The 21,248-nt window shown below is 34.8% G+C and overlaps 1 protein-coding gene across 1 annotated transcript; it reads right to left on the bottom strand.

Moving 5' to 3' along the window:
* Positions 1-14,813: 14,813 nt before the first annotated feature.
* Positions 14,814-19,743, bottom strand: LOC132282738 (uncharacterized). The gene is made up of 5 exons (XM_059784506.1): positions 19,376-19,743; positions 17,106-17,962; positions 16,399-16,557; positions 15,378-15,632; positions 14,814-15,082 (listed from the first exon to the last, which is right to left on the bottom strand). Exons 2-5 carry the CDS (start codon positions 17,955-17,957, stop codon positions 14,954-14,956), a joined length of 1,395 nt encoding a protein of 464 aa, XP_059640489.1. The 5' UTR covers positions 17,958-17,962; positions 19,376-19,743; the 3' UTR covers positions 14,814-14,953.
* Positions 19,744-21,248: the final 1,505 nt, after the last annotated feature.

The following is a 21,248-nucleotide window of genomic DNA, read 5'->3' on the forward strand; positions in this document are numbered from 1 at the left end:
AAGAAGTAGTGGACGGCAATCCATCACCTGCTTAGTCGGTTGACGGACTTGGATCTTTTGTACTCAATGCGTATATTAACCTATTTTGTTGTAAATGATATTAGGAGACATTTTGTATCTTCTATATGGTTGGAAATGGTCTTGAGACCATTCTCTTGTATTTAGTGGTCTCATTATGATTTCAGCACTCATGTAAGGCCTTAAGGCCATATTTTTTATGTATAATGGATTCGCTTAATTTTAATAGTGTATCGGACTCATATATGACCTTATTTTATTTTAGTACTACTTAGTTATGTTAGTTTCATCATTATATGGAAGATTTGGGATAGGTTTGGGCTTTGCGTAAGGTTACCAAAGGACCAAAGTGGTGCCAAGGAGCATAAGACTTCAATTTTAGGCTACAGGAGGAGAATTTGAGGTTCTGGGCATCTTGAACTGATTCAACCCATTTTGAACCGGTTCAAGGGGGGTCCTAGGTTCAACAATGAGCATTCTACCCATCCTGAACTGGTTGAACCAGTTCAAGTCCTCCAGTGGGTCAATTTTGCACTGACAACTTTGAGCACCAAATTTCGGATGGTCATAAATTTTTCGTTCGGAACCCAAATGGGATCATTCTTGAGTCTATTTTCAAGGATTTTAAGTTAGCTTTCCAATGAGACCAACCATACCTTTAAATTCCATTCATGTTGAGAGTTATGGTCATTTTAGTGGGATAGTGTCGTGATTCCCTTTAAACCAGGAAGGGGTACTTTTGGGCAATCACATCCGGTGACCATAGAACCCCACCAAACCTTATGGAATGTCTAGAATAATTGGTATAGACCTTATTTGACTAGTTTAAAGTCTTATTGCCCTCTCATATGGTAAAATGACCAATTTGCCCCTAGTGTGTCCTCGGGTTTGGTTAAGAACCCGGTTAGCGATCCGGACCTCCGGTTTGGGTCGTTATAGCTTTCTCCTTACCTCTTCCTCCTTTGCATAGAAGCTCTTTCTCTTCTATTTAAGAAGTTCAGTAAGCGCAAAAAATTACAGGGGCTGCGTATGGCTAGAGGTTGTTCGCCTATTTCTCACCTTCTTTTTGCCGATGATGCACTTTTATTTTGCAAAGCTACTGATCGTGAAGTTTGCAGAATTAAAGCAATTCTAGATAGGTAATCCGCTCTCACTGGTTAACTAGTTAACTTTGACAAATCTTGTGCATATTTCTCTCCTAGCACTAATGTGCTGTTGTGATATTTCTGATTTTTACCATTTTCCATATTTTTAGAATTTTCTGTTTCTGCAAGGGCATTTTTATCTTTTTTCATTTTGCGTGCCAGACATCGTGGGGTGTGCCGAGTGTGTTTGAGAGTTGGTTGGGGCATTTTTGTGAGTTCAGGACTCTTTGAAATGTAAGGGTCGCATTTCAGCACTTTTTCATTTTTCGTGCCGGACGGTCCCAGGTGGGACCCGCTATTGGAATTATTGTGCACGGGGGTGGTGCCACGAGTCCATTGTATTTCATTCATAATTATTTTGTGCATATTTACATTATTGTTGTGGCTTAAATTGGTGTGATTGTGATTTTATATAAATGTGTATATTAGTGAAAATAGGAAAGATATTTTAATATTTTAATTTTTTTGGTGGAACCCACCATTATCATCTTTTAAAGGCCAACAAGCCAATTTGGGACCTCACATTCTTTCTCTAATCTCATGGTTCTCTCTCCCTCTTTTCTCTTTTTTCCTTTTTTCTTTTTCAAATTTCAATATTTGATTACTCTTTCATCCCTTGTAATTTTTGGGTGCCGTTTGTAGCAAATCGGAGAGCACGGCGAGATCTACCCGTAGGTGGAAACAATTCCTTGTTTGGTCAACTCTAAGGATTTCAAAATTATGAGGGGATTTTTGCATCTTTTGAGGTAGGGGTGTTTAATTCACAATTTTCTTGCTCCTTTGTGAATTATTTTCTTTAAGTTGTTGTCTTGCATGCTATAATGTATTGATTTCCTCTAAAATGATTATTTTGTTGTAAATGGAGTATGTGATTATGTGCTTTAGTTGCTATTACATGGACTAGCATGCTTGTATGATGAAGAATTCATGCCTTATATGCTTATTTGGTTAAATTATTGTTGAATGGAAGCATGTTGTATTTCTTTAGATTATTTTGTAAAGCTTGCTAAGTGTTTAAGTTTGAAATAGTTATAGAATGATAAATATTGGCATAGCATGAATTGACATGATGCATTTTTGCATAAACATTGGAAGAAAATGGGAAGTTGATTTTAAAAGAAATGAAAAAGAGGAATTGATTTGAAAAAAAAAAAAAGGGATTTTGGGGAAAGTTTTGGTTAAAAAGATTTTTGAGAAAACCCAGACACCGAGGAGGTACTGAAGGTCTGTGGCGTTAATATGACCTAGAGGGAACTAAAGAGATCACCATAGTGTGGTTGAGCTATCTGGCCCCCCAAATGACGATGCGAAGTTACCAAAGGTCAGGGACAGTAGCCAATCCTTCTCTCGTGTCGCCGAGGAGTCACCAAAAGACGGGTTATATTTATTGTTTTGGAAATGATGACGGAAATGGTTTTGGAAAGTGGGGAGTGACATTGCATGACATTGCATCCCATTTCACGACATTTGTATTCATGATTTAGATTTGTTGGTTTTGCTATGTAGTTATATTCTTTCCGACCTAGCATGATCCCGACTATTCTATTTCCCCTTCATTGTATGCATTCACGGGTCTCAAGAGGTGTGTCTTAGGCACCTCCTACTGAGCAATTTGCTCACACCTTATATTTAACATTTTGAGGTCACGGAAAGGAGTTGGCGGATGACAATCCATCACAAATTTAAAGGGGCTAAAAGTTCACTTTTGCTATCTTTTGCGTATTGAACATTTCTTTTGTAAAAGTATCATCTTGAAATGTATCAAGTTGTAAAACATGGCATTGTAATGTAATTTTCGCACCCTTGATAGTATCTTGTTATAAATTGTAATAAGTGGAAGAACTATGTTTTTCATATATGAAATGAATGGGAAATGTTGTAGCAACGTGATGAATCATCAATGCCTTTAATTATAGTATGAAGTATCACTTTTAAAGTGTGTAGGATCAGGTTTAGAATAGTGTTAAGGTTCCTGCCAAGACCTCACTTCATTTCCTTAGTCACAGCATTTTAGTAGTTGAACCTCAGCTCGAAGACCCATTTCGGTGGACCGAAATAGGCACTTCAGCCGACCGATTCTTCCAGTAGCCTTAGCTACTGTTGAGAAGCATAACCGGTCAACTGGTTGGCCACTTCGGCTGACCGGTTCAGGAGGACTAGCTTCGGCCGACCGAAGCTCCACTTCGGTCGACCGAACTGTGCTGCCCTGTCCCATTTTGTTCCTTTCTTCGGCAAAGTTCATCCTAAGTTGTGGGAAGTAGCATAAAACCTTTGTGAAGCATGATTATAACTTAAAAATGATGTAATGACACTAGACTTAATGGAATTTGACTTAGGTGACCTCGGGTTCGGGTAAAGACCCAGTTAACGGTTCGGACCTACGGGTTCGGGTCGTTACAGCAGTAGAGAGCTATTTGTCACCAAATTCTTCACATACACAATGTTGATTGGCATAATCAGTACCTCAACCTTCCATCCTTTTTGGGTAAATCCAAAGTGACGTCTCTTAATTTTATCTCTGATCGAGTTTCGTCCAAAGTGAAAACTACCAAAAGGAAATTTTTATCCAAAGCTGGTAGAGAAGTCATGTTGCAGGCTGTGCTTTTTGCGCTACCCACTTATGCTATGCAATGTCTTAAGTTGCGTGAAAAAAGTTGTCAGGTTCTGTCTAGTCAACTTCTTAACTTTTGGTGGAGCGGGGAAGAAAAATCCAATAAGATAAAATGGATTAGTTGGGACTCTCTTTGTACCCCAAAAGCTTCTAGCGGTCTGGGTTTTAAGAATTTTGAGGCTTTTAATTTGGCTTTACTGTTAAAGATGGCTTGGCGTATGGAAAAGGGTGATGATTCTCTCTTGTTTAAAGCATTCAAGATGAAATACTTTAATAAGTGCAATTTTGTGGATGCCCCACGTAAAGCTAACGCATCATGGACTTGGAAAGGGATTTTCTCGGCTAAGGACATTATCAAAAGAGGTATAAAGTGGCATTTTGGCAATGGATCATAGTTTAATTGTTGGAAGGACAATATGGATTATTTTATGTCAAGAATGCTTATAAAATCGCTCTCTCGCTTATTCATCCTAGCTCTCAGAGGGTGGTGTCTGAGGGTAGTAGTTTCGATGGTGGCAAGATTAATATGTGGCGCAATGTGTGGTCCATCTAAGCGTACAGGAAGATTCTTTTATTTCTTTGGCAGAGTCTTCATGATCGGCTGCCTGTCAATTTGTCTTTGGCCAGGTTACTGTTTGCTCTCCTTGCCCATTTTGTGAAGACAATGTTGAATCTGTTGGCCATCTTTTTTGTACCTGTCCTTTTGCGAGTATGGTTTGGCTTCACAGTCCACTGCAAATGGATTTCCGTGGTGTTAATTCCTCTTTTTGGCCCAAGAGATGGGTCGGTCTCTCCGAGCTTTGGTTTCCTTCAGAAAATCCGGCTAACTGTTTCAGTCTTGCGTCATTCATTTGCTAAACCATTTGGAAGTGGAGAAATGATTTAGTTTTTAAACAGAAGAGGTGGACTCTTTTCGATGCGGCTCAACAAGCTTTTTGGGCCTTTCTTGAGTTTCAGGAATGTTCTCGACAATCTTGGTTATTCTCTTGTTCGCCCTCTCCATTGGTTTCTATTCCTTCTCGGTGGTGTGCGCCGGAAGAGGGCTTTCTCAAGCATAATTTCGACGCCTCTTATGATTCTTCCAGGAAAGTTTGTGGGGGTGGGTTAATTCTTCACAATTACAAGGGCCATCCTATCTGGGTTGCCTTCTTTTTCTTTCCTAATGTTGCTGATCCTACTTTTGCGGAATTTTTAATTCTTAGGCATAGCCTTTCTTTGCTAAAGGTTTGGGGTTATCTCAATGTGATTGTCGAGGGCGACTATCAACCAGTTATGTCTCTGAACGCTTCTTTTACGGCTTTGCATGTGATTTTCTTTGATGTGCGCTCTCTTTTTGAGATGTGTCACGATGCTTCCTTGGCGTGGGTGCCTCGTGAAGGCAATGGTGTAGCTCACTTGTTAGTGCTGTGATTTTGAGTGGAGTGTCTGCCCTAGTGGTTGTTAGACACTCTTCTTTCTGATTGTATTATTCCTCTTTCTTAATGCATTGGTCGTTTTCCAAAAAAAAAAAAAAAAAAAAAAAAAAAAAAAGAAAAGACAACTGAAATTATATTGGTAGGTGAAATATTTTTATTTGTAACTTTGGATTTCTGAACTTTAAACATGGTCATTTCTATTTTAAGCTTCTTTCAAGTTTTCAAACCTTACTCTTGGGTTCCTTGACCTTGGAATTCATTATTAGTCATCATTTTGACTCATACCAAATCATTGTCGAGTGCCTATGACATAAGAAGATATTGAATTTATCTTAGTCTCAAACAGTCCAATGGTTATGCTTACACTTGCAATCACCTTTGTCGTTCTTGAGAGCATCTCCAATGCTCTTTCATTTTGAGATCTCAAACTCATAATTTGAGAGATGGGTAAAAAAAGTCACTCCAATGGCCTTTCATTTGGCCTCTCAAAATTTGAAAATCTCAAAATTTCTCTCAAATATAAGAGCTACCAAATTTTTTTGGCAGCTCTCTAACACCGACCCCACACACACACACACGCATATATATAATTTCAAGCCCACACACACACACACACACATATAATTTCAACCCAAATTCCTCTATATATATATATATATATATATATATATATATATATATATATATTTAAAAAAATCATAAAAAATTTCACCAAATAGGATTTAGTTTGCAAAACAAGAATTACAGACCTTAATTAGTTGATTTAGGAAAAATAAAATAAAACAAAACCCATACATACAATTTAGCAGTTGCAGAAAGAGAGAGGCCAAGCTTGAGGTTTAGAGAGTAGTTGAAGCTTGCGAACGGCAAACCTGAACTAGAACAACAGGCGATGTAAACTGAAAGATATGGGTTTTTGAACAATCTGAAATGATATGCCGATATGGGTTTTGATCTTTTGATTCTTGCAGACAGATAGATAAACTGATATATATGGGTTTTCAACTTCTGATTCTTGTAGATTTTCTAGTTTGCAGTTGCTGAGAGAGAGAGGGGGGGAGTTCAGAGTTGAGAACGAGAATAGAGATGGAGGCGATTGGGGAGGCTGAAATGATTTGCCCTAAAAATAGATATAAATTTAATAATGTTATACTCAAATATATATAATATACATATATATATATAATATATATGAATTTTCAAAAAAGAAAAAAAAATTATATAAAAAAAATTATATAACAATATAATCAAATATATAAATTTATATATAGATATATATTTTTGGTCCTTTTTTGACCAGATATTTTAGATTTTTATTTCTTTTTAATTAAGTTTAATTTTAGTTTCCTTCTAATGTCTACAACTTGACTTGGAATGTGCCTAATATTAATATTACTAATGCAAATATGAATGGTGGGAATGATAATTGAAAAAGAATGGTAGTTGTGTCAAAAAAAATAGCATTTTGTATGAAATGCACCATCAGAGCAGAATTGCTAAAATGTAGCAATTTGACACTGTAGCACCTATCAAAATATAGATTTGGCAGTTGAAAATAGCTTTTAGCATTGGAGATGCTCTCAGATGCAATAATAGACTTGTACAATACTTGTGTGCATGGGTATATATATACATATAAAAGAATATACACACACAATGTTGTTGGGCACATCGGGAGCTAAATTAAATCAGAAGAAGAAAAGTGATTCCAAATCACAGCACAAGATTTTTACATGGTTCACCCAAACTAAGGGCTATATTCATGGATGAGGAGATTTCAATATAATCTATAGAGATCTAACAAACACGTAATGTGACAACCTGGTTTTTAGGCCAGCGTATCCTGTGATGAACCGAAGATTGACCCGATAACGAATCCGATATGCGGAAGCGAAAATAGAAAACAAAACTCTAAGAAGTCAAAGTGACCTTCCATAAGGTCGTGGAACTCAATAAGAACTGATGCGGAAGCAAAAGGTCAAAAATATAACAAATAAGCCCCCAGGGGCAAAATAGTTATTTCTGAAAATATAAAATCGGGTGCTACCGAGCACACCACTGGAAAGACAGAGAAAAATTAACAAATCTAGACTCAAGAATCACTTGATTCAGAGTCTGGATGAAGAAGATATGAAACTCCAAAGTTTCATAAAAACTAACTTTCGGATTTCAAAACAGTGCGGCTAGGGTAATTGACAAGGGGTAAAATGGTCTTTTTAGATAAAACTGGATGCAACTGAGCATAGCGATAGATAGACTAGAAAAAATTAATGAATTTAGACCCAAGAATCACTTGATTCGGAGTCCGGATGAAGAAGATATGAAACGTCAAAGTTTCAAAAAAACCAACTTTTGAGTTTAAAATCAGTACAGCAAGGGTACTTTACAAGGGGTAAAATAGTCTTTTCAGATAGAATTGGATGCAACCGTGCATATCGTTGGATAGAAAAGAAAAAACTAATAAACTTAGACTCAAAAATCACTTGATTTGGAGTTGGGACGAAGAAGATATGAAGCCTCAAAGTTTCAAAAAAACAATTTTCTGGGTTTCAAGCATGTGCAGGGTCTGCACAGATTTTCGGACTTCAAATGTGGTTTTGAGGGCTTAAACTACATTTTTTGGCAAAAAGTTGTGAACAAACCCCCCCCCCCCCCCCCCAATATCATGTTTTCTACATGACCATGTCAAGAGAAGATTTTATTCTCCAAGTGAAATACCCGAAATGCCCCTAAGATCATGACATTTTTCGAAAAAACCTGAAATGCACCAATGGTCCACGGCTTAAAAATACCACCGATGCAAAATCCGACCCCCAATGGCCGAAAAGGAAAAAATGGACTTGAAATGGAAAATATGAAAACCAAAATTGACAAATGATTTCAAATGACCATTTAGCCCTTGGCCACACTTCATACAAGATTTATGAGACCCTATGAAAGAATGAAAATGGAATTCCCACACCCGATGCAACCATGGTGAGACGATGACTTGACATTTTTCAATATTTTCATAATATTTCATGAAGTTAAAACATACATAGAATTCAATAAACATGTCAATGGCCTCCGGCCTCATCTTATACATATCAAGTACATTGTAAAGAGTGTACTTAGGTACACATTACATACATAGAATCAAAAGACACAAACTTTATCAAAATAAACAAAAACAAACATGATATGCTAACATGTGCATATTCAATGTCATAAAAAATACTTCAAGACTTCTAGCATGTCTAAGAGTGTTGTGTATTCCACAACAAAGCTTCTTTACTTGCAAAACACCCAGTAACTTTGGGGTGAATAAATAAGACTAACAAGTTTATTCGTAGTGGATGAGCATGCATCGACTTGATTTCTTTAGAGATTTTTAGAACTAACATGATATAATTCAAAAGGGATCATGCCACCTAACGTCTATGTCAAAGATTAGACTCAGGGATCATCCTAAGCTACCATGGAGTATAAGCAACAAGAATCATGATATATATACATATATAAAACAAGTCAAAGTTGGGATAATCCAAGAACATGATGAGAAGGATACTTGAACATAGGTTAACATGAATTGCATTATCAATACAATTAAGCAAGGTTAGAGCATTCCAATTAACACAATAGAAGTAATACACGAAATGAAGAACAAGACATAATATCTATGCAATTAAACAAGAATGGAACATTCCATGAAACACGAATAGGATTATACATGAATCAAGAACAAGGCATAATATCTATGCAAGTAAACAAGATTGGAGCATTTCACATACACGACAAGTTTAAATCTTCAAGGAATAGCAACTTGAAATTTAAAGAGTGAAATCAACCAATGTGGAAACTCGGATATCGCCCAGATTAAAACCGTACTCTTGAGATCACTTTAAGGCTACTAACCCATGGGCACCTTTCCCCTAGTGTGCACTATAGTGTAGAAGGACATTCCCCCGTACTAGAACCAAGTCCTAGCTATGTCAATTCTTGATTGATATCCCAAGTCCCAAAATCAACAAGTTGTGCAAACCAAGGTAGTATCAAAATACTATAAATGCATTAACCATGTCTCATGCACAACCAAGATTTTGGAACACACAAGTCATGCCCTAAGTTCATCAACTATCATGGCATGTGAAATGTCAAGAAATCATAGTGTGCATCTATATAGATTTCAACCAAGATATATATAGCACATAGAATCCATTGATGTAAATATACCACAAGTATAAGATTAATGATTTAATTAACTACTAAACAACACATGTGTAATTAAATCATTCCAAGACAAATATGCATGTTCATTAAGTACTTTAACGAAACCAAGATACGAGGGGTCACGATGCTTGATAAAAGGATACAAGTCCATGATTTACAAGTCAAATTCATAAATTTAACAAGAGTTCAATTTCAAGGCATGATTAACTCAATGGAAGCATTAAAATGGAATTTAATCTATTTAAAGGATTAAATTATCAAGATTTCAAGGTGAGTCAAAATGTTCTACGAACAAGTTATTTCAAGGGTCATGTCAATGCCAAGCTCAATGTCAAGTTACAAGTCCATTACATACAAGATGCAACCATGTGAATTAAATTCCATACAAGGGAATTAATTAAATATAAGTTTCAACACTTATCCGGTTATGCTCAATGCAATACACGTGAAGGAACTTATCAAGGAAATCATGAATACAAGGTTAGAAACTTAATCTAGCTCATGGAACCATTGAATGGATTTTACTTAATTTATTTAATTAAAGTCTCTAGATTTTAAAAGTCATCCAAATGACCTCAAATTAAAGTATGTTATACAATATGTCAAGACTCGTTTTAAAACCATGATACAAGTAAGTTCTAAGCAAGATACTACCTTGAGTATTAAACTTTAATACTAGAAATATAATAATTGAAAAGTTCTAAAACCTAATCAAATATTCTAGATTTAATATATGTGAAGTTACATGGCATGTAAATCATGAATGTCAAGTCGGAATTCCAATGGGGTGAATAGTACACCCGGAATAAATTAATTAATCAAATAATTAATTATTCTCTAGATTTTAAAACATCACCGTTTACTCTCAAATTAATCTATGTTGAAGAGCATGCTAAGGCCTAATATAATATGTTATCACATGTTGATTTAAAGTTAGATAAGGTCACATGATTTAATATTTTATTCAAGATAAATATTAAATAAAATCTTCATTTCTTGTCCAAATAATCTAGATTTAATATATGTCAATCAACATATCAACGGGTAATATCCTATCATGCCACATGATTAAACAAAGCCATGGACAACCGGGAAAATTAAATTCTTTACAAGAAAAATAAATAATGAAATCTCTAGATTTTACATCCAAGTATGTAATCAAGTTGTATAAGCATCATAAGCATGTAATATAGCAAGAATTTAAATTATAACACCCCCTACCTCAATTTGAGATGAAAACCCCAAATCTCCACCGAAAAAAAAGTGTTCTGAATCCGCCAAAATCGAAGGGTTTTAATGGGGACAACACGATCTACATGAATCCGAAGGAAGCCCCATGAAAATCACAACTTGACTCTTAACCCAAACTCAAGTAAAGGCCGAAGGGGAACAAGGGGGAATGGTAGAGCACGTCGAGGGAAACAATAAATGTAAAGGCCGAAGGATTTCTACCAAGGAAATCAAGTAGAGGAGAAGGTCAAAGGGTGGCAGCCAAAGAGCTTCCATTGCTGCCAGCCAAGAGGTGGAGAAGAAGAGTGAAAATCTGATTTTTCACTTTAGGGCATCCTATTTATATTAAGTCTCAAAAAGTGCCCCGAAAGGGCCCCGCCGGGTCCAGAAAAGTGAAATTTGAGCAAAAGCTCTCAAATGGCAAAACTCTGTGAACAAAAAAGATTCAAAATGAGAAAATATGAATAATGGAAGAAACGGCGTCAAAAACTGAGTCCCGAGCAGAAAGTTATGCCTCGAACAAGTTTGGCGGCAACTAGTCCAAAAACTCTAAAACTGGAGAAAAATGACCAGAAGGAAATTCTATGAATTTACGAGTTAACAAAAAGTGAAAATGAATCCCGTATAAGGATCCAGGCTCCAGACGAGGTATTTTGCAATAACTTTCGTTAATTGCACAATGGCCCCTACAAAAAAGGTTAACTGCGAAACTGCCCCAGAATGAAAATATCTTCCAAAAGATATTTTCTTAGATACCCTTGAAATAAAATATCTGCAAAAGATATTTACGAAAAACACCCCAAGAAAAGAAAATAATTCCAAAGAATTGTGCATCCATGCCCCTATGGACACCGGGAGCAACCAAAGTACTTTCTTGCAAAAGTAAAGATACGCATTTCAAGGAAACCACTGAAGATGAAGACACGTGAAGTCAAAAACCAACTCCGAGCACGAAAAGTGAGGTTGTGCCAAAAACTGGCAAACGGAAAAAAGACAGAATAGGGAAAAGGACGAAATAGGGTAAAGGACAAAAGTGAATAGTGTCCCGAAAAGTAAAAATGCGGAAATGACTCGGTCCTCAAAGGAAGTTGTCAATCCACACGAAAGAGTACCAGAAGCCAATTCTGAGCACTCGAGATGACACTAAACGACGAAAAACAGATCTCAGAAAAGAGAATTAAACGAAAAAAATTCATCCGTAAAATTTTAGGAAAAAGGAAAGGGAGGAAAATGACCGGGTCATGACACGTAAACTTGTACTCACACTCTCGCGAGATTGCCCTTATGGGCTACACGTTTCTCTCCACTCATGCTCTCAACAATAACCCACGTATCTATTTTATAGACCCCAAACCCAAGTCATTGGCAGAGTTATCTAAACATTACACGATACAATACAACTCTAAAAATAGACACATAATCATAATAGAATTTGAGACATCATTATCCTAACAATCTCCAACTTGGCTCAAATTCCTTCACGTTAATCAACGCTTTCCATGACAAGCTAAATCTGACAACACACTGGTTGTCGTTCACGACTCCACCTTTGCTATGTACCTCATCACGATTATGTCTTGCTCTTTTCGGGGCTGAATGCGCGAATCCACTCTTTTTTTAGGTTGGGAGCAACCCTTAGCTGAGAGCAAAACCACTATCCTCTTTTTCGGGCTGGGAGAACAAACACACTCTTCTTTTAGGGTTCGTTTGGTTAGTATGAAGAAGATAGAAAGGAAAAGAAATAGAAAAATTTTAAATTTGTTAGGAGTTTGGTTAGCACGAAAGAGAAAAATTTTAGGAAGTAAATTTCTCACAACCGCTTAATTTTCCTCAAAATGTTTATCGCAAAAAACACAGGGAAATTTTACTTTCCCATAAAAGTGGTGCCTTCATATCTTAGTTTCTTATTATACCCATTCCATTTTCTCCACAAACTTCTTTAATAGGTAAGTTCCTTTCTATTATAAATTGCTTATATAATAATGTAAAACTATTTTAATTGTATATAGTTTTATATGTGCATACAAAATTAAAATTTTATTATATTTTTTTCTTTCCATAATTAATAATAATTTAGATTGATATATATATATATATATATATATATATAAATCTGTAGGAGCAGAGTGTTGGATGAAAAATTAGGACTAGTGTCTCTCGCATACAATTTATAATTTAATTCGTACAAGTACTTTTTTATACATAGACTTCTCTCAACTTTAGGACTCTAAGTAATTAGATATACCAAACTAATTTAATTTTAATTCTACATATATTAGATGTATCAAACTAATTTAGTTGAAGCATTGTATTTTGTTTAGGTTCAGTTTTTTTTTTTTTTCTATGACTAAAAGTATATATATTAACTTCAATCTTTTTTCCTAAATATTTTTCGGAAAATCTTTTTTTATTAATTAAACTTGTACCTATAATCACATATATAAAATTATTAAATATCATATTCATTGTTTCATTTTGAATTTAAAATTTTAATTTTGTTCATAATTCAAAAGATAGAGTAATGTCTTAAAATAGTACAAAGTAATCTTATAACTAAAAGGGTAGTTTTGGTAACTGCAATCACTTTCTTTTCACTTTCATGCTTTCCAAATTCACAAAATAATATTTACTCACAACTTTCTTGAAAAAAATTCTTTCTAACCAAATGCATGATGGAAACTTGATTTCCTTTTCCTTTCTTTCAATTTCTTTCACTTTCACTTTCACTTTTATCATAATTTTCCATCTAACCAAACGGACCCTTAGGAAACCTTGGCTGAGAGAAAAACCACAATCTCTTTTACGGGCTGAGAGATAACAAACCCTAACGATGATCGTGACTGATTGACACCACCTGCAACAACCTGTTGAGATTCCTTGTGTTTTCTTCACATAACGACTGCACATCCCAATCTAAACCGTCCTGTCTCTAATACCATTTGTTGGGCACAGTGGAAGCTAAATTAAATTAGAATCCAAATCACAACACAAGATTTTTACATGATTTACCCAAACTCAGGGCTACGTCCATGGATGAGGAGATTTCAATATAATCTATAGAGATCTTACAAACACGTAAACTCTCTCTACTCATTGTACTCACCCCCTCGCGAGATTGCCCTTACAGGCTACGCGTTTCACTCCACTCATACTCTCAACAATAACCTACGTATCTATTTTTTAAACCCCATACAATATGACTCTAAAAATAGACACGCAATCATAATAGAATTTGAAACATCATTATCCTAACAAATGCGTCTATAATCTAGAAGCACATTCACAATTAAAACAAATTAATACAAATGCGTCTATAATCTAGAAGCACATTCACAACTAAAACAAATTAATACAAATGCGTCTATAATCTAGAAGCACATTCACAACTAAAACAAATTAATACATGTGCACATAAATGTGTATATATTACACTCTGCATATTCATACAAACTCACTGTAGAAAATCTATCTAACCTACATATGAGCCAATATGAAATACACATATTCAGCTTTATATACACGAGTGTATGTATGATTATTGTGCATTTAGACTGCCAAAACTAGTAAATTACTTTCGAAGTTTCAACAAACACGAAAAATGAAAGTAATCCAGTTGAAATTTTTTCACTTAAATATATTTTTCAATGTATAATATTTTACACTGAATACGAGCGTAAAGTAAACGAAAAATACAGAAGCAAAATATTTGACTAAATCGTGTCTGCAAGCACGGACCATGAAGGCCCAGTGGGGGAGGCTAATTTTTTTTTTTTACAAAATTACTTATAGATTATGTAAAAATCTTTAAAATGTCCCTACTTTTTTGTGAGAATTTTAAATATACCCCCACTCAATTTCTAATGATACCCTACCATACATTATTATTGTTCAAAGCAGTCCCTCTCATACAATTACCTGGTCCGGCACTGCGTGTATGTATATGCATTTTTTAATACTTGAGCGTGCGTGAGTCCCTCAACCAACATAATGGATTTAAAAAGGAGACACAAAATAGGCATCAATCATGACAAGTTGATATTATGATTTTGAGCATCCAAAAGAAGTCCAGCAGCCTGATTAATTATTGGACATCATCAACTAATTTTGGTCCATCAATCCAACTTGAACTCAAGAACCATGCAGCCACATAATGCAAAAGTAACTGGATTGATTGGATCATTTGAATTTAGAGAAGAAAATGAACAACTTCTGGAGGTGATGAAAAGGTTTAATTTATTGCTACAGAGATATCAGAAGTTTTGACTGTAGATCACAAGAAGTTTGTATATACATTATAAAATTAAACATGTTGCAACCAGCTCGCATCAAATTGATTGGTAGCCTTCCTCTTGCTCGCTCTTTCTTCGAAAAGCAAAGACAGCAGCTACAGCTATTGCCGCTCCAAAAAATGCTATACCCCAAACAGAATGAGGTAATGTTATCTTTTCATGCTCCTGCGAGAACCAAGCAACATCAGAGTCTAGGTTAAGTTGCCTGAAAATTAGGTAAGCTTCCTGTTTGATAAGATACTCCTAAGTGCTAAATAAATTCAAAGAATTCCAATCCCTCAGATGAATTGATACATTTGTCCGATATTATTCAGATTGCATTTCTTACACTTGTCTGAAAAGTGTTTTTTTAACCCTAAATAATCAATGCATTTACAAGATTGTTCAAATATCTTTGGATCGTATAAAGTGAAACCAACTAAAATAATAATTATAAATGAAGGCCAAATGAAAATCTTACATCAACCGGAACAGGCAGGAAAGAATTGGACTGTGGTAATGAATCTGCAACCAAAATGTAGAAGAGCCCCATAACTCCTGTATGCCCTTTAGCACTGCTATAATTTGATACCACAACTAGAGTCTCCCCATCAGATATCTTGACAGAGCCGGGTTGAGGATAACAGGTGGACATTCCTACAATATAACCAGCCTCATTTCCTGCTTCCTTTCCTTCTCCATAAGTTGGTGTCGAATGGCATATTACCCGTCCATCCTAACTCAATATTAGTCAATGTTCAATAATTACATGAAGGTAAAGATATCAACATTCAACACTGAGACTACACTCTTAAATAGGGGTGAAAGGCTGGAAGACAATTAGTTACATGCTTTAGCAAAGAAATATACTCAAGGAACTTGTAATTTGTGGTACGAAAAAGGCGAACAAGTATTCACAAACAAATTAGCTTCATCTAAATCAAGGGTGCAAAGGAGCACCTTTCAAAGGAGAGAGAGACACAAGGGGATAGCCACTTTTTCATTCATACAACAATAATCTTTTGCAGTAAATTCTTGTGGATAAATGATTGCCATTTTTTCATGATTTTATCCAAGGTAATTAATTATGCATGTTGACAAAATACTCGTCAACTTAATAGCCATGTATGTTGTTGCCCACCATGTAAAGATAGAAAACGAAAAAGAAAAAAAATCTAACAGCATTTTCCATCTTCTATAATTTATATTGAGAAATTAATGAAATTGTCATATCCTCATGCAGGAATGAAAAATTACTCTTGCATCAAGCCTCAGAAGTTTCATAATCTTAGACAGATGATTAAATTTTAGGGTTTATCTTTATAAGGAAAAAAAATAAAAAATCTAATTAGATTTCATGATACATCTCATCAAAGAGGGCAGTTAAGGATTTTATCCAAGGTAATTAATTATATACCTGTAAAAGCGATATCTGACCAATCTAGCTGTTGAGAGTAAGAAAACACAGGACACAAACTGGAAATAAGAATTTAGAAAATCACCTCTCCATAAAGAGTTGAACCAATTCCCCCTGTATGCTGGTGTGCAACACTGTAGATGACATTACCACCAGTTGGCAAAGAGAGGCTTACCCTTTTGGCATCAATGCAACCATCATTAGCCTCATCAGTGGCAGTGCAAGCATCAACATCATATTCCACCTATATCAAGCAAGTTCAATCAAATCATTGTCCAAAAAGATAAATAAATTAATAATAAATAAATAAATAAAGACAAAGAAACGAACAAATTATATCGCTCTGGTAAATAACTAAATACAAGTTAACATTCATTTCCCCTCTTTGTTTTCTGAAATTAAAGTAAATGGAGTAATCTCCCAAACCATTCTCTTATAAATTAATTTAACATGTATCGTCATATCTTTACAGTAAGCATAGTCTCCATGCATGCAATCAAGAGCTCACTTTGTAAAATCTACCTTCAGTCCAAAATTCTACCTTCTAGTACACTTATGTGGCGCATCTAAACTATTGTACTTGCACTTTAAAAAAAATAAAAAATTCAACCCTTGTAAATCTGCTCTGATTCGGGAAGATCTTTTAGTGTTACAATTTCAAAAACTGAATACAGCATAATTTTAGAAGCCTTTATATTGATATCTAGATGCATATACTAAAACTACTTGCACCTATCAAATAATTTAGACCAAAGTTAATGACTTCAAGCCATAGGAGAAAAGTTCACTCACCTGGCAATAATGACTTGTAAGTTCATCTGACTTCTTCCATGTGTCAGTTACATCAAGTATATATATATTAACAGGAATGATGAAATTATTCCAATCAACCCACTTCACTGTATATCTCATGTATAGACCTCTCTTGGCACTCTTGAAGCCTTCTATCACCCTGCATTGTGTCTGATCATGGCAACATCTCAATCCTCCCATATAACCTGGCTTCAAAGGTCTACCATGTCCATCCTCTGTAACATTATAAAGATCACACCTGCATTCGGTGCATCCCAACCTATCTTCCACACCACGCGTATCAATCGCATGGACATTCATCAACCATTTGTCCTCATACCCAGCAGGAATTTCCGCTGGATTACCAACTTCTATTCCATAGGGATCTGGCACATGTGTGGCTGTTTTTCGTGTTTCAGATCCAAGGCCAAAATACTGGGTAGGACCACCACGATCACATAAACCAGCGTTCCTACCTATAATAAAATCAGATTGGTCGAATGACTCAAACCCTAGACTGTCATTGTACTTTGAAATTTTGACACTTTTATGCTGATAGTATCTCACAACAACCCAGTGGTGGAGATAAGTTTCGTGAAGGGGAACGGGATTTCCTGCCTCATCAACTACTTCAGCATTGAAACTCTTGATGGCAATATGACCTATTGGAAAGTCAATGTCATAGTAGAACTTGTTTACCACTGATCCTGGTTTCAGTACAAACTTAGGAGATAGAAAAACAGAAGATTTTACCCCATTTTCAATCCTTATAGGAGCTTGCGAAGTTTGAACACTTAACGCCAATAGGAGAATTAGTAAGAAAAGCAACCAGCCTCCAGAACAATGTGCCATATTTTCTGCGGATGTCAAAAATCTCTGGTTAGACAACAAAATATCTTCAACACAAATATAAGCTCTAAGGAGATGAAGACTGGAATAAATAAATACATAGAAATTTGCTTCCAAATGTCAATTTAAATTCGTAGAAGATGGCAAAATTTTGGGCCAGAAAAGATGATAATGCTATGAGAGCAGCCACTTCGCACAAAAAGTGCCAAAGGTAACACCCTTAGAGGGACCACAACGGATAGTGGCAACAACAACAACAACAACAACAAAAAGAGTAAAGCCCATTTCCTTGTAAACTAAGAAAATCTATAGGGATGGCTAAGACCTTAGAGCTGAGACCAAACCAAAAAAAGAATAAAAGAAAGCGAGATCCTTAAAGATTCAAATACTAGATTAAATGATGAGACTATGATACTGATAAACCTGAAGGAGGCAAAAGAAAATAAAAAAGCCCATTTCCTCATAAATCAAGCAAATCTATAGGGATGGCTAAAAGCTGAGACCAAACCAAAAAAGAAAACCAGAAAGGAAGATCCTTATAGATTCAAATACTAGATTAAATGAAGAGACTATGATACTGATAAACCTGAAGGAGGCAAAAAAAACACACACACATATTTCCTAGTAAACCAAGTAAATCTATAGGGATGGCAAAGACCTAAGAGCTAAGGCCAAACCAAAATAGAAAAAGAGAAAGGGGGATCCTTAAAGATTCAAATACTAAATTAAATGAAGAGACTATGATACTGATAAACCTGAAGTAGGCCAAAAAAAAAAAAAAAAAAACACAAATACTCACACACACATTTCCTAATAAACCAAGCAAATCTATAGGGATGGCTAAGACCTAAGAGATGAGGCCAAACCAAAATAGAAAAAGAGAAAGGGAGATCCTTAAAGATTGAAATACTAAATTAAATGAAGAGACTATGATATTGATAAACCTGAAGGAGATTTCCAACTAACAAGACCATCAACAAACAGGTAGTACATGTTAGACATACAGATAATTCACCCTTTTCAAAGAAATTAATTAACAAATGAAAAGAACCTTATAATGGGTTCTGCAATTCTGCTATAGCCAAATTTTAGAAAGCACATGAATTATTTGCAAAAACCCCCCCACAAAGCCAGAACCAAATTTTACAATAGATATATCATCTCCATTTCTAGTCCTCTAATTCAAGCAATTCAAATGTAAAGCAAGGACAGTCATTATGGGGCATTAGGGAATGTTCTCAAGTCCTAAGAAACAAAACATTCAAAAGAAAACAGAGACAAATTGAAATAATTATTGCATCACATGTTGATAGCTTGAACTGGGTAGAATAATCTGTCTTTTCTTTTTCTTTGGATTTAATGATTAAAAAAGCAGGAATTAGAGAGACAATAAGAATTCAAGAAACAGCACAAGTACATACCATACAATGGATGAAACCCAATAGAGTGATGATGATTCAGAGTTCTTAGGAAGAACCTGCAAATCCAAAAGAAAAGGGTCTGACCATATGCAAATCAAACAGTTTGAAGTGACTGTGTTTTGGTCTTTTGGATATAAATACGAACACGTGGTGGATATAGTCATGGTCTGCGTTGGCCGAGTGGTTTACACGGTTCCAACGATGATGGGCACTACCAACACGTGATATTATGATATGTGAATTGAGCGGAGTTGTAAAAAGAAGACTTTATGGAAAATTCCAAAAAATAATAATGAATAATAAACCATGGGTGTGAATGCTCTTTTATCGAGTTAGCATTTTTGGTATGAAAAATGCTCTTCTATCAAACTCTAATCGTTGAGGATGTCAGCCTCCTTTTGAACGCGAATCGACATATATATGTGTTCAGACCTAATCTGGGACCCACTGGCTTCTTAAAGCCTAATATAGGGTGATTTTTCCTCTGTATTGTCCAAACACATTGTTGTCACTTCTTATCTAACCCGATCCTTTTTGTATGGTAGTTTGCTATTTGTGTGGATACTATTCCAATTGAATTGGTTTGGGTGCATTTTAGATCTAAACCAATATTAATGGCTAAAAATTAAAATCAAACGGAATTATGAGGATTAATGGAATTGAACCAAATTGAATGTAAAAAGTCAAGCTTTGTAAGAAAACTAAAATGAATTTTTAGTTGAAAATTATTCTGTCATATGTGGTTTAATATTTTAATATGCATTTTTAGCAAAATATAAATATATCAATATATATTTATAATATTTCAGTTGGAAATTAATATATAATATTTTATTTATTATTCTTATATATATTCAGTTCTGGTTTGGTCCTCAACCAAAATTGAACTGTAAAATAATAATTTCATACTTTTGGAATCGAAACTGAACCTAATTGTAAAAAAAATAAGACCAAACCGACCACCAACCCGTTTGGTTTGGTCCAGTTCAGCTACCACCACAATTTTTCTTAAAATTTTGGTATAAAAAAGTAAAACTTAGTATATGTCGCTATATATATATATATATAATACAAATGTTTATAGAAATCGTGATAAAAATGTGGTAGCATTTATAATTTTTTATGTATATTAAAATTAAAATTATTTTATTTTTTTCATCATATTCTAATATTAAATCAAATTAAAAGAGTAATTAAATGAATTTAGGATTGTAGAAGAATTACCAGATATTTATAGATTTATATACTTATTCATTTAAATAACATATTTTTTTAGCAACGACGACTATCAAATTTTTTCTCAACTACTTTGGATCACCAATATGAACTATATGTTTCATGAATTTTGCTCTATTTAAGACTTTACAGTTGTGACCCTGACAAGTGAGTGTATGAATTCATGAAAAGTTTTAAGTGACCGGTACAATTTTTTAGTAACATCATGTAATTTGTTAGATGAGTCCATATCATGTTTGTATTGTAATTTTTCTCACAACATTGAAATAATATATATATATATTTGAAACTAAATCATGTGGAACAAAGTTGAATGACACAACACAATGTAATTTGTTTATTAAAAACGGGTGACACACCTTCAGTTATATAATCCAATTAAATTGACGTACTTGCAGTCAAGATTATTTTAAAATAAGAAATGTTTTGGTACTGTATCACTAATTGACATACTAACAAGTGGGAAGAGGCTCACTATCAAGAATTTTTTTGTTTGCCCACCTTGCACCGTGTAACAGGCGTACTTGAACCGTTCATGTATAACACACACTCACTCACACTCACTCATGTATTACACAATTAAATATAATGAACAATTAGATGTGTCTAGGAAGGAAAGGCCTTGAAGAGAGAGAAT

Source organism: Cornus florida, unplaced genomic scaffold (assembly GCF_030987335.1).
Source record: "Cornus florida cultivar Cherokee Brave unplaced genomic scaffold, ASM3098733v1 CherokeeBrave_3.0.0_Hap2_Chr11, whole genome shotgun sequence".
Lineage (NCBI taxonomy): Eukaryota > Viridiplantae > Streptophyta > Magnoliopsida > Cornales > Cornaceae > Cornus > Cornus florida.